General features: G+C 41.6%; 1 protein-coding gene across 1 annotated transcript in view; it reads right to left on the bottom strand.

Moving 5' to 3' along the window:
- The window catches only part of XRCC5 (X-ray repair cross complementing 5), an 81,314-nt gene that overhangs the window by 56,713 nt on the left and 9,960 nt on the right, over window positions 1-14,641 (bottom strand). Inside the window, exons 5-9 of the mRNA XM_054043940.1 lie at window positions 13,127-13,249; window positions 11,964-12,152; window positions 8,303-8,417; window positions 6,893-7,031; window positions 3,296-3,408 (exon numbers count right to left, since the gene is read on the bottom strand). Coding sequence (XP_053899915.1) covers window positions 3,296-3,408; window positions 6,893-7,031; window positions 8,303-8,417; window positions 11,964-12,152; window positions 13,127-13,249 — 679 coding nt within the window. The remainder of the gene's footprint in view (window positions 1-3,295; window positions 3,409-6,892; window positions 7,032-8,302; window positions 8,418-11,963; window positions 12,153-13,126; window positions 13,250-14,641) is intronic.

The raw sequence follows: 14,641 nt of genomic DNA, 5'->3' as shown, positions 1-14,641 counted from the left end.
GCGTCATGAACCTTGCCCGGCCATCCGACGTAGATGTTGGTAAAACGTCCCCTGTGGTCCACCAGTGCTTGCAGCACCATGGAAAAGTAGCCCTTTCTGTTAATGTACTGGCTGGCCTGGTGGTCCGGTGCCAGGATAGGGATGTGAGTTCCATCTATGGCCCCACCGCAGTTTGGGAATCCCATCGCTGCGAAGCCATCTATGATCGCCTCCACGTTTCCCAGGGTCACTACCTTTGGCAGCAGTACATCAACGATTGCCTTGGCTACTTGCATCACAACAACCCCCACAGTAGATTTGCCCACCCCAAACTGGTTCGCGACTGACCGGTAGCTGTCTGGCGTTGCAAGCTTCCAGAGGGCTATGGCCACTCGCTTCTGGACAGTCAGGGCTACTCGCATCCGGGTGTCATTGCGCTTCAGGGCAGGGGACAGCAACTCACAAAGTTCCAGGAAAGTTCCCTTCCGCATGCGAAAGTTTCGCAGCCACTGGGATTCATCCCAGACCTGCAGCACTATGCGGTCCCACCACTCAGTGCTTGTTTCCCATGCCCAGAATCGCCGTTCCACGGCATCAACATGACCCATTGCGACCGTGATGTCCTCGGCGCTGGGTCCCCTGCTTTCTGAGAGGTCTGTGCTACTCTCAGACTTCAGGCCATCACCGCGGTGACGTAGCCTCCTCGCCTGACTTATCTGCATCTGCCTCAGGGAAAGGTGTATGATAAGCTGCGAGGCGTTGAGAGCGGCCACAACTGCAGCGATGGTCGCAGTGTGCTCCATGCTCGCAGTGCTGTGGCGTCCGCGCTGTCACTGACTAGAAAAGTGCGCGAACTGATTTCCCGCCGGCGCTTTCAGGGAGGGAGGGCGGGAGTGATGGACGGATGACGACAGTTACCCAAAAGCACCCTGGACACATTTTTTTTACCCAGAAGGCATTTGCGGCTCCACCCAGAATTCCAATGGGCAGCGGGGACTCCGGGAACTGTGGGATAGCTGCCCACAGTGCACAGCTTCCAATGTCGACGCTTTCCCCGTTAGTGTGGACTCACAAAGTCGAATTACTGTCCTTAGTGTGGACACACACGTTCGACTTTGCAATATCGATTCCAAAAATTCGATTTAAGTAAAATCGAACTACTCTCGTAGTGTAGACAAGGCCTGAGTGAAGATAAAAGGAGGAGCAGGGGAACAGGAGCAGTGTCATGGTCAGGACCACCAAATCAGGAGGAGATGGAAGGGGAGGCCTTTCTATGACAAATAAGGGACTTTAGCTATTCAGAATCTTGAACTGGACTCAGAACGGGACCAGCAACGACGTCTGTGAAGACCTAGCGCAGTGTGTTCTCACTGGTCTGTCTTGCTTAGCAGAAAGGCAACCGCATAGAGTAGCAGCTTTACTTTCTGGGTGCCCACATGATCAGAGCATGTTATAATAATCCAGTCTAGAGGGGATTAGGGTTTGGGATTTTGTAACTAGATTCGCATATGAAAGGAAATGGCACAAACTCCTGTCTAGTCAAAGATGTTTTGGACAGCAGCGGCTCCAGGCACCAGTGCTCCAAGCGCGTACCTGGGGCGGCAAGCCGCGGGGGGGGCCCTGCCGGTCCCTGCAAGGGCGGCAGTCAGGCAGCCTTCGGTGGCATGCCTGCGGGAGGTCCGCCGGTCCCACGGCTTTGGCGGCAATTCAGCAGCGGGTACGCCAAAGCTGCGGGACCGGTGGACCTCCTGCAGGCATGCCGCCGAATCCGCAGGACCAGGGACCTCCTGCAGGCATGCCGCCGAATCCGCGGGACCGGGGACCTCCTGCAGGCATGCCGCCGAATCCGCGGGACCGGGGACCTCCCGCAGGCATGCCGCCGAATCCGCGGGACCAGGGACCTCCCGCAGGCATGCTGCCGAAGCTAGCCTGCCTGCCTGCCGAGCTTGGGGCGGCAAAAAAGCTAGAGCCGCCCCTGGTTTTGGACCACTGCTGTTATAACAGAGTTCACGGACACCTCTAGCAAGATTGAGGCTGTTACAGCATCTGACTGCTCTCTATGTATTGCCCTCTGTTTTAGTGGGGATGGCTAATGATCCTTCTGCTTTTCATACAGGTTCCTATTTTGCCAAGGCAGTGTAACATCTGGGAAGCTTGACAAGACAGAGTAGATTTGGGAGCATTCAGCATACTGCTAGCACTGAGGCTCAGTATCTTATGATCCCCCCCCAATGACTTCACCATGGATAGTGAATAAAAGAAGTAACTTGACTGACCCCGGAGGACTCCAGGAGGATGCGTAGATGCCCATAACCACTATCAGGGTTCTCCTGGAAAGGGAAGAGTAGTGCCAGCTTAAAATTTCCTGCTCTCATGTGTATGCATATGTGTATATTCCACTTTTAGAACATGAGGCAAGATATCTCCTTGTCCAGGACTTCCCAAATGATTAAATCCTGCTTTCCAAGCTGATTGCCAAAGTTGTAGATAGCAGGAAGGCAAAGTGTTTGGTTTCTTACTGAGATAGGGAATGTCTCATCTTAAGCCTTGTAAGGCTCCCAGATGCCATGACGATGAATGGCAAAATGAATGCTTCCAATAAAAAGAGTTCGAATATATCCACAAACACTCTTTAATGTCTCTCTATAGTGTATGTATCTACTTTTAAAAGATATATAATCATCTTCCTATACTTACTGCTTCTGAGCCCTAATTTTGTGAACCAATCACTTCGTTTAATTATTGTTACTTTAATGAAAACAAGAGGAAAACCACAGCTCATAACTTAATCCTACGAGAATTAAGACACTTAGTTTCCAAGAGTTCTCAAACATTGGCGAGCTTCTATTGCTAGTGCGGTGAAATCAACACACAGACTTGGACAAAGCCAGAGGATTTCGTGCAGGGAACTAACCAGGGACTGGGGAAGGAGGAATCCACTTCCTTGCCACTGGCAGAGGGTGGGGAAATTCTGAAGCTTCTTCTTCATCCACTACTTCAGCTCCTGGGCTAAAATAGGGATTGCACTACATCCGCCACCCCTGCATTCGGATTTGTGACCACTGGCTCTGTATAATCGTGAGCCAGAGGCCACAACGATGAACCTCGCCCAAATGCCACCTTTATAGTGACCTATATGGAGTCCAGATTCACTGGACATGACAAATGTGAATTCTCCCTGCACATCTAATAGCATCCGCCCACACAACATGCACCTGTTCACTGGAGCATAGCACAGCATCATTGTCCCCTGGTGACTCTGACCTATATTCAACAGTTATCCAGTAATTGAGTGGGAAGAAGTTCAATACTGCACCTGAGATGATCTGCTGAATCCTAATACTGAAAAGCACTTTGCTTCGGTTTTGTATTTCATTTGCTCCTCATCTACTTTAGAGAAAGGAACTATATCGCTCCCATAGCGGAACCCTGGAGAACAAGAGATGAGCATCTGGTAAGCATAAGGGCCTACATTTCTTACACGGAAATTAGCACTCTGCATATTTTAACAACGCATGCACGCCCCACAGCTATACCCCATACGATTAACTTTGTAATTTATATCAAATTACTTTCTCCTGTTAACAAAATAATCACACTCCATGGACACAATTTGCAAATCACAAAAAACAGTTACACTCCTTGTGCATCATTTTACATAATGTACCTACTTTTGCAGAGATCAGAAAAGAAAAAAAATGTACTTAACACACTGCCCAACACCTTATACTCACAAAACAATACTCAGTGAAAAAGAGCATGAGCACTCCTTGCAAATAAAAATAGAAAAAACATAAAACACAAATCAGCAGGAGACTCAAAGAAAGGAACCCACAAAAAATTCAGCCACAAAGCTGTCATTAAAATGGATATTAAAGACCTACTAATGCCTCATGGAAAAGCAAAAACCTTTCTCTACAGAGACTAGTTGATCTAGTGTTTATTTCTGTATTTTGCTTCCTTTGTTTGTTATTCCTAGGGATATTTGCATGAAATCAGGATCTTTGTTTCTTAGGAGTATCACCTGTTCTTGCTGCTTAGTTCCCAACCTGAAGTTACAATATTCTGCTTGCAATACCACAATTAGCTTCTGTTTAGCTAATTATGCTGTCAGAGCCTGAGGATGATGTCTTCAGGTGGGGAATAAACACCAGAAGCAGATGAACATCCCAAAATGAAGAACTTTTTTGCATGCACTCTTCCTTAGGAATTTGAAAAGAAAATGAAAAAGCAAACTGAAGCAAAACTCAAAAAACACACTTAATGTGCAGAATACTCTGTAAACAGAACGTTCTTCAAAAATTTCTATGAAACATCAGGAGCTCTTTAACTGCAGTTGAATGTCAGGCCACTGGGTGAAGACATCTTTGGTCTCTCTAGCTTACTTTGAGATTGGAATCAAAGGTAAATTGTAACTATTTACTACTGCTTTTCTCTGAAGAAAGTATCTGACAGGCATTCACAGATCAGGACTTCAGCAGAGGGAGGTCAGGAATGCTCGAAGTTTTCTAGAATGTTCTGAGCCTGCTTGAGGAAGCAGGCAGCAGCTTTAGGGTGAGGAAGGCTCGAGAGAGTTTTAATATATTATAACACATCATAGCCTTGTTACCAACATTTTAAACTTCTAGCCTCTTTTTAAAAATATTCTGTAGCTCAACCACAACATGTGGGCTTGGTGCAGGAATCGCTGGGTAAAATCCCATTGTTATGATGGAGGTCAGATTAGATTATCATAATGGTCAGTTCTGGCCTTAAAGTCTATTAATCAAACCCCAAAATATAAAAACTATCAAGAGGTGAGTTAGTTTAGATCCAAGGACAGTGCCATCTTAGAGAACTACTACTAACAGGCAAATAAATGTACCTCCGCTCTACTAAGTCTACATGGATAGATCCATATTTATGGGCCAATCCTGCTCTCACTGAAGTCATGGCAATTAAATGAAACATTTAAGCATACTGAAGGAAAGAGAAAGTGTCCCCAAATTAACTGGAGTGAGGGCAATAATTTAGCAGGAAAAGATGCTGTGGAATTCAAAGAGAACCCTACCTAAAATCTACCCTATAACGTAAGCAGATTTTTTTTAAGTTTGAAATTATGAAACATGCATAGAACACTAAATTAACATTACTTACTAGCTTTTTTCATAATTACTTCATCTCTGCTTAAAGAGACAGTCAACTGAAAAATCACACAGATGTACGAACATTTTTAACCTACTACAGTTACAAATAACACCTAAGATTACTAGTTAAAGTTGAAAGAGAAAAATGATATTTCTATTTTTTCAGTTTACTTTGTGCACTTGACTTTCTGTAGTCATTTGTACTGTCTCCCCTGTATAATTATTCTATTTCCCCCATTTGTGTAGGACTTTTAAACAGCACCAAGGGAAAGAAAAACATTTTTAAAATAGCAAAATGTGACTGATAATAGTGTGTCCACATAGCAACTAGACACCCGCGGCTGGCCAGTGCCAGCCGACTTGGGCTTGTGGCTCTGTTTCATTGCTGTGTGGGCTCAGGCTGGAGCCCAAACTCTGGGACCCTCCCACCTCATAGGGTCCTAGAGCCCAGGCTCCAGCCCAAGCTCGGAAGTCTACACAGCAATGAAACAGCCCCACAAGCCCAAGCCAGCTGGCACAAGCCAGATGCTGGTTTTTCTTTGCTGTGTAGACATACCCAGGGAGACTGAGAAGCAGATATAGCACCTGAAACAATTTTTAACTCACATTTTTGAAAACGGACTGTATTTCAAGTTGATAATGTGCCTTTATTCATCTAAGAAATTGAATTATTTGCATCCAAAGAGAAACTAAATTATGCAAAACAGAAATTTACATGCTGTGACTACTATCCTGCATTCCGTCACCGTGGCACCTCAAACCTCCTTTTAGTCTAAATGGTAAAGCTAATTCTCAAACTTTTTCATGGTGAGAACCACATCTAACAGAAAGATTATCCCCTAAACACCCCCTTCTTTTCATTATCACAGAGACCACAGCACCTTCCATTCACAATTGTATAATATCCTTGTGGCACATACTTTTTCATGCAAGCAACTGCTATAACAGTAGGAAAGTATTTGATATATTTTTAGATATATTCTGATGCAATTTAACAGCGGGAAACAAGAAGAATCAGCACCATCCACCAGCTCATCCACCATGGAGCACAAGTGCTCCACAGAGCGCAGCTTGGGAACTGCTACACTGCCTTCGAGTTCCTACCTGGCATTATTATTATTGCAATAATTAGAGTTCTTTGAAATTCTTTTATTTTTTATAATTTTGGGATGTGGGGGGGTTATTTTGTGTTATTTCGTGTTACACATTTTATTCACACAGAAGATGGTGGGGGAAGGAGAGTGTAGGGGGTGTTGGGAATTCTGGAGGAGGTGGGGATTGGAGAGTGAGCCCACCTCTCACTCACCCTGCAGTGGTGGCTCTGGTCCTGCGGGGATAGGCCTGGCTTCCTGCTCCAGGTATTTGGACCTGGCGCACGGGGTCATAGCACTGCTCGGATTTGGCCCGGCCACCCCTCCATCCATTACATGCTGGTCATGATGAAGTGTCACTGTGACCTAGTGCGCCAGGAGCCACAACTGCAGGATGAGTTTTTTTGTTTTATTTTGCTTTATCCATTTTTGTTGTTGTTTTATTTTGTGTTATTTTGTCTTTGTAAAAAACATGCAGCTCTAGCTACCGTGGCAACAATACGAATTTTACAGATATCCAAGATGATAAGCTCCCTACCCCCAAGGGTTTACAGTCTAAGGCCACAGTTCGACTTCTAAATCCATCTTTAGGCACCTAAGGGTGGAATTTTCAAATACATTTAAGTGTCTTAGGAGAACAAGTTCTACAATTTAAGCCAAAATATTTTAAGAGGGCACAGAGAGAATAACCCATACCTTGAACAAGATCATCTTTCGGAACTTCTGTTTCATCATCATCGTTCAAACAGTAGACAGTCTCTTTTTGCACATCTTCTTTTTTTAAGGTCTTGGCATCTACAACAGTCCAGGACTTTTTCAGCTTCTCTTCAGCGAGCTTTGTGTCAACATTGAAAGAAAAGGAATATTTAAATCTCATTTGGGGATGGGTCCCCACCACAACATGAGAATCAATTCCTAGAATCATTTCTCTTGACCAAGTGCTGGGTCATAAAAAGCATTTGCTACTCCGATCACCACTAGTGCTCTACTCATATTGACAATTCTCATTTCAGATTAAACAAATGGCTCTCATTTCCCTCCAACCCTTGCTTGTCTTGCCTATTTAAATTGTAAACTGTTTGGGGTAGGGACTGTCTCTTACTCTGCCTTAGTATAGTGCCTAGCACAATACCATAATAAAATAATTATAATAATAATAATTATTATAAATGAGGAGAAACAGGAAGCTGGCAAGGGAAGCCTATAGTGATTAGACTTTACCCAAGCCTAATAAATCCACCTTCTAGACATCAGGCATATTACTAAATTAGAATATTTCGCCTTGAAGCAACAGAATATTGAAGAGAATCCTATTTTTAGGTTCAGGTGATGAACCAGTTAAACTCTATTTCACTAAAATCACGTCAGTATGACTGAACTACATGGCTGCCTAGCTATTATTTACATGACAGGCAGCTGTGGTGTTACACGTTTTCCTAGTTTTAAAGTGTTTTTCCTCTTATTGCTGTGTGAAAGACCCACACAAACAATAGGGGAAACAGACTGACTGAACACTGAAACTGACTATATGTAAGGTCCTGTCAAATTGCACAAAGCAAACACTGAAAAAAAGAGAGAAAATATTTTCACTAATCTTTTAAAGTTATTATAATCTTACATGTGATTTGGAACAACAGTAAGTAAAACATTTATGTCCACAAATGTGATTTCAAATTGAGGGTATCTTTGTTACTATTTCTAAAAAAAAGTGCAATTTCCCAAGAAATAAGGAAAATATTAAGCCTCATTCACTTCTGGGCATTTCAGAGACAGGCAGTTGGAAAGCTCCACGTGAATGCAGCACCCTAAATCAGGTTTGTAAACTTTATACAATTAAATGTCACATTGTGGATAGGAATTACCTTCTCTTTCTGAATATTGTTATCTTGAATGCTTTAACATGCATGTCTAATATGGCAAAGTTATGGTTGCTGTGAGAACTAGAACGTTAGATTTATTGGTTTGTGCTCATGTAAAATCTCACCATAATGTTTTTCTTCATCTATCTTAAGGTATTTAATTTTCTTGTCTTTAAGGAAAAAATGAAGGTGCAGCTAACTATGCTCCTGCCAATATATACTTAAATATGTGATTTTAGTAACTTACTGATTTGTATGCCACAATCCTTATAGACAGATTAGAACCTATAGTTAGCTGGCAGGGCCAAGCCATAGGTCTTCTTTCGATTTTCTTAAACATTGAAAGACGCTCCAGGCTCTCTCTAAATTAAAGAATAAAAAAAAAAACAGAGACGAATTCTTTGATACACTGAAATAAAACAATCCAGAAAATGCAAACTCCTCAGGAAAGGGTGGAAGCCCAACTGGTTTGGCTTGGCTTGCACAAAGCACTAGAAAATAAACTATACTGAACATTCCTGTTACTGATCATAGTAAGAAGGGGGCAGAGAATGTGACCTAGTAGGTGTTTTCCATCTAAAATCTCTATGGCTCTATGATATTAAGGTTAAAGACAGTATGTCAGCGCTTAGGGGGAGGAAGAGATTACACAGTTGTTTAGGAAGCATTTTGCAGTTAGCTAACATTAACCCAATTAAGTAATTTAGCTAGCTGAACAGCCCAAATTATAAAAGACACCTCTCACTGGTAAGATGTTGCCTGGGCTGGAGATGAAAGAATAAAGAATCCTGTTTTAATTAACATTATTTTGTTTGTTTGGTAATTAGCACTCCCCACATTTTTAATAAGTTGTTAATGAATACACATTCTTTTCGCAGCTCAGTTAGGATAAAGCCAGCTACTTCGAATATCTCTAAGCCAAACAGCAAATAAAAAACCTTATAAGGCAAAAAAAGATTCTTTTAAATGACTATACATTAAAAGTACAAAACTGTTAACACAACATTGCATAAGGTTTAACAGCTCAAAGTCAGAAAATGTGAAAATTAAGATTAAAAATACAGTTTTAGCTCAGGGAATATTTATTACATTACATCTTCTATATGATCACAAAGACGTGTCTTCACAACCAAAAAAGGCATGTTTTTACTGTGAGATAGTAGTTATCTTGCTGTAAAATCCTAGTGGAGACAAGGCTATGTAGTTTTTACAGCAATGTAGCTAGGAGAGGTCAACCATAGCTGGGGAGTATAATGTTGACCTCACCTAGCCACAATGCAGTAAAAACTACCTGCATCTTGTCCCCATTAGGTTTTAACTACCTAACACGTTAGCTATCCCACTGTAAAAAATACATCCTTTTGGCAATACAGACATAGCCACAGTCATATCAAATAATGCAAGATAATTCAATAGTATTTTGTACAACCTAAGTTACATGTGAATTTAAAAACCTGTGTCCATGTAATTAAAACTATTATAATTCATACACTCCAGGGGCAAAGTTAAAGTAAAACACTCAACTTTAACTTTTACATTTCTTAACTTTTTAATGCTTAATTGTGCTACCTTAATTCTGTATTAACAGAGTTCTTTAGATTTAATTTCCTATGTTTTTTAGAAGAAACAGATTCACAGTTCTCCCCGATCAGTGAAGACCAAGTCCATTAGCAAATTTTGCCCTTGTAGACTTGCAGACAGCATAGACTAATAGTTAATTGATTACTGAATAATACACATCTCCATATCTACACACATGTGGACTTTGATAAACTTGCATTTTAAAAAAAGCCTAAGGACAGCATAAATGCCTCTAGCCCTGTAGCCAGCCTTCTTGGTCCCACATTGTGTTTCTGGACTTTTCCCGCCCCCCAGTTCAAATCAATATCAGACCTTAAAACGATATTACAAAATTCTACTTGCTCATCTGCTTGAATAAATTATTTATTTTCATAGAGGGTAAAATTATTTTTGATCAGCAGCATAGCAAAAAGAGGAAAGGAGCTATTGTGTCGAGGTTGCTAAAATTTTCATGACAGTTTTGCAAGGCTGCTTTATAAAAGCTGAAAAAACTGATCTAAAGCCTCATATATCCTTAAACAACTTAAACTGCACTAAAGCTTTAATCTGTTAGCCAAACCCCCATTTATCCAAAGGTTTCAGACCTCCCCTGCAACCAGGGAGTAAGCAGGGATGTACTGCATTTATAGCCCAGGATAGGAAAGGTAAAGATAAAAGAGACATTTATTATTTGTATTACAATAGCTCCTAGGAGCCCTAGTGAAGGAACAGGACCCCATTGGGCTAGATGCTGTACAAACACAGACCAGAAAGACGGTGCCTGCCCCAAAGAGCCTGTATAATCTATGTATAAGACAAGAGACAACACAACAGATGGCTATAGACAGAATGGATGAGTGGGGTAAGACTCCATTTGTCAGGGCCAGAAAAAAGGATGCTGCAGTAATTAAGAAGCGGGACGATGAGAGCCTGCATCAAAGTTTTAGCTGTGTGACTGACTAAGAAAGGCTACATGCTAAGAGGCATTATGCAAAAAGAATCTGCAAGATTTAGATATAGCCTGAGGTGAGGACCTAAAGAAAGGTCCAAGTCAAAGCTGATGCCCAGGTTACAGGCCTGAGTGACAGGCCGGATAGTGGTATTGTCCACAGTGACTGAGAAAGGAGGCTGGGGGAGGGGAAACTTAGAACACCTGATCGTTTCATGCACATGGATTATCCGAAAGGATAATCATGATCAAAAATATATTGTTTTGTTTGGCTTTGGGGTGCAGCAACAAAGCCTGTTTTTATTGCCATGGAAAAATCTCAGGCTGCTTTGTAGGCAAATAGAAAATAAATATGTAGCAGTGGTGATATATTTCCTCAGAAATAAAGGGTCTAAATTTCCCTTCTCATATAACATACTCTAACCAGCTATGGAGGCCAAAATGAGGAAAAATATATAATGGCTACAAAAGGAGAGAGGGACCAAATGATAAGTTGGGGGGAAGGGATAGCTCAGGGTTTGAGCACTGGCCTGCTAAACCCAGGGTTGTGAGTTCAATCCTTGAGGGGGCCACTTAGGGATCTGGGGCAAAAATCAATACTTAGTCCTGCTAGTGAAGGCAGGGGGCTGGACTCAATGACCTTTCAAGGTCCCTTCCAGTTCTAGGAGATAGGTATAGCTCCATATATTATTATTATTATTTTGGGGCAGAATAAGGGGAGGAAGTTACCAGTCTAAACCACCTGTCGGGGAGAAGTCTCAGGCATAGCAGCCACTGCAGTGTTTCTAAGATACACACACATTTTTATTGTTTCACTGTGGAGACACCAAAATGTAAAACCATCTTTCTATCCTTGCATTAGCAATTCGACTGAAACAGTCTATTGTTAGACACAATGGCACAGCAGTTCGCTAATAAGCCATGAGCTTCAAGAAGCAAGCATCAGTCACAATCTGTCTGGGGGAGTTTGATAAACTAGTTGATCTGCAACCAATCTGAGACCAGGAAAAAAGGGCTACCATTATGCGCAAATGCTTTACATGCACTGCACACGCATTCTAAAATAGCATTTATCTTCTAAATACCTTACATTCAATATGTTTTTGAAGTCTCATTTAGAGGATCACCCTCCTTAAAACATTCTGAGGAACACAAGACACAGGAGGAATAAGGGATACTTTCTATAAAGAGAGTACCATATGAAGGAAAATTCACTTTCCATTGTATCTTATAATTCTCTTATCTGTTCTTTGAATCAAAGCCACTGAAGTTGATTTAAGGGACCCAAATGTGTGATAAGTTACACAACTACAAAGTGCCACCTCATTCATTAAAGCTTTTGGTGGATGAAATAAGAAACTTAACTTCCAGCATCTGAAAGGGGAGTAATCAAGTTTACCTGAAAGTGTAAATTTCATCCAGGCCTCCTTCTTCCTCTAAAGCAAACATCAATTTTCTCACCATACAGATGCCTTCTTTCTGCTGCTCGGTTAAGCCCTTCCTTGGAAAAGAGTTTCTGTACATATCAGAATGTCGACCATCACCTGTATCCCCTCTTCCCTCTTCATCATCCACTGGAAATGGCAAGCTAAGAATACAATTAAAAACAGTTAATTTATTTTGCTACTTAACTAAAACAACTAAATCATTTTGGATGATTAAAAAAAAAAGAGAGACAAAAATTGCATCTGGATTGACTCTTTCTTCAGCCTGATGCCCTTTCAAATGTCAGTTCTAAACCCCAGCAAAGAGTACCCTCCCAATCCCTTAATTATAGCTGTGCTATTAGTCATTCCTGTAATAACTGTTATTCTGTCTGAGATTTTAATAGCCTGTAATAGCTGGTGAATTCATGAATAAAACTGACATTCTCCCATATGGTACAAGTCTGGGTTAGAGTTTAACTAGCATCTCTAGATGAAATGATATTTTCCTGTACCCCAAACAATGTCATTAAGTTACCTAAGAATAACAGAAGCCTGACTAGAAAAAGACCTGTGAGGTGATCTATTCCATCTCCCTGACAATACCTGTATATTTTCTACTGTTAATTTTCCTACTTGTTTAATTTTCAAACAGGCACCTTTGTGCTTTCTTTCGTGCTGCCCCTCATGCTTGGGAGGAGCTCCCCATAAAAATCCACAAAGTTACCTCATTAGCCTCCTTTTCTGTGATGTTTACAAAAAAAAACTGAGAATAGGCTGCTGGCGTGCTGAGACTACTGCCTATCATACTGACCAATACTGTCTTATTGTTTCCTTGTATTCCCCCCGTCTGTCTGGCTGTCTCTATTGTCTCTTGTTTTATATTGAGATTGCCAGCTCTTTGGGGAAGAGGCCATCTTTTTATTTTTGAATTTGTACAGCGCCTAGCACAACGAGGTCCTGTTCCGTGATTCCTAGGCACTACAGTAATTCAAATAATAATATTATTACAGGGAGTGGCCCCTTTACACCAAACCACAGCACTTACCGCAACAGCAGACAATTTAAGATGGCTGTAATTATGTAAAGAAAATGGCATAGAGCTATGAAGATGCTTTAGAGCCATTTCCACACTTACAAAAATTGCAGTGAGATTCCTGTTTTCTTCAAGTTAGCGATAATAATTTCCAGCTGATCCTCACTGAAGGGACTGCTAAGGTCTGTAAACACCTCAATGTGTCGTTTCTCGTATTTCTTTCCTCTTAAACAATAAAAACAGAAGATTTGTTGAAATAAAAAAATCCTGTTGCATCATTTGCTGAACACTTATTTTAAAAAATGTGAAACTGTATCTCTAATAAAGTTTAGAACTTCTTGTAACAGAAGTCTGTAAACATCAAGATATGCTGCCCTTAAGTACAACAAGAACAAATCCAATCAGCATGGTTTGTTCTTTCTTATTATTATTCAGGGGAAGTCTGTGTCCTTTTTCTGATTTTTTCCCCCCCCAAGTGAATGGAAAGCCTGCTCCTCAGCTGACATAAATTAGTTTAACGACACTGAAGTCAATGGAGCTATGCCAGTCTATACCAATGAAGATCTGGTCCTTGGTGTTTACTAAAGGTGCTGGCTACTTCCTCCCAGGCTTCAAGGCCATGATTATAAAGGTGTTAAACTGTGTCTACATGGATGTTAAGGGTTTTTTTCCAATCCTGTTAAGCTCACGCAATTGAAAAAAGCATTTCTCTTTATCTAGGCGGGTCTCTAGGGTTTGTCTACACTGCAGCTGGGAGGTGTAATTCCCAGCATACGTAGACATACTCCTCCAGCTAGTGCACTAAATATAGTACTGGGGCCCTGGCAGCAGGGGAGGTGGCTCAAGCTAGCCACCAGAATGCATTTTACCCAACCTCCCGGGTATATACTCAGGCGGCTAGTCCAAGCTGCTGCCGGTGCTATCACAGCCACATTTCTGTTTTTAGCACACTAGCTCGACCAGAGCTAGCCCATGTCTGTCCACCTGTGCTGGGAAGCATGCTCCGAGCAGCAGTTTAGACATACCCTTAGAGGCTACTTCTGTATACTTAAGCTCCTTCCTGACAGTGAAGATTAGCTCGGATGCTCCAATTAAGTATATGGATTTTATCCCTAGACAGCTGGATACTGTACAAGGTATTCTCAAGGGTTTACTTCCCTCATTAGTCCAAACAAGTCCAAATTTATTGACCCGAAGAGCACATTGTAAAACCTATTTAAGGTTTGTCTACACAAGAAAGCTTTACCAGTTATACTGGAATAGTTAACCAGTATAGTAATTCTGGTATAAACACCCATGTAGACACTCTTATGCCAGAATAAGAGTGGCTTTATTCAGTTATCTTAAACCCCGCCCAAGCAACAAAAGGCTTTCTTATACCCAGAATATGAGTGTCGACCCAAAGAGTTAGATTGGTATAATTGTATTAGTTTAGATTCACACCTTAGTTTATACCAGTATAACTTCCCTAAGTGGGCAAGCTCTGATTCAAGTGACTTAAATCGCTTGGGGAGGTTGGGTCTCTCTAGTGGGTTTTTTAGGAACAGCTTTTCATTGGGGTGATTTTTAAAAAAGCAGCATCTTCCCTAGTCACACAACCTTGCAGCGTTAAAGTGG

Source organism: Malaclemys terrapin, chromosome 11 (genome assembly GCF_027887155.1).
Source record: "Malaclemys terrapin pileata isolate rMalTer1 chromosome 11, rMalTer1.hap1, whole genome shotgun sequence".
Lineage (NCBI taxonomy): Eukaryota > Metazoa > Chordata > Testudines > Emydidae > Malaclemys > Malaclemys terrapin.
Note: the sequence above shows the minus strand (reverse complement) of the source record. Positions and strands in the feature narration are given on the sequence as shown.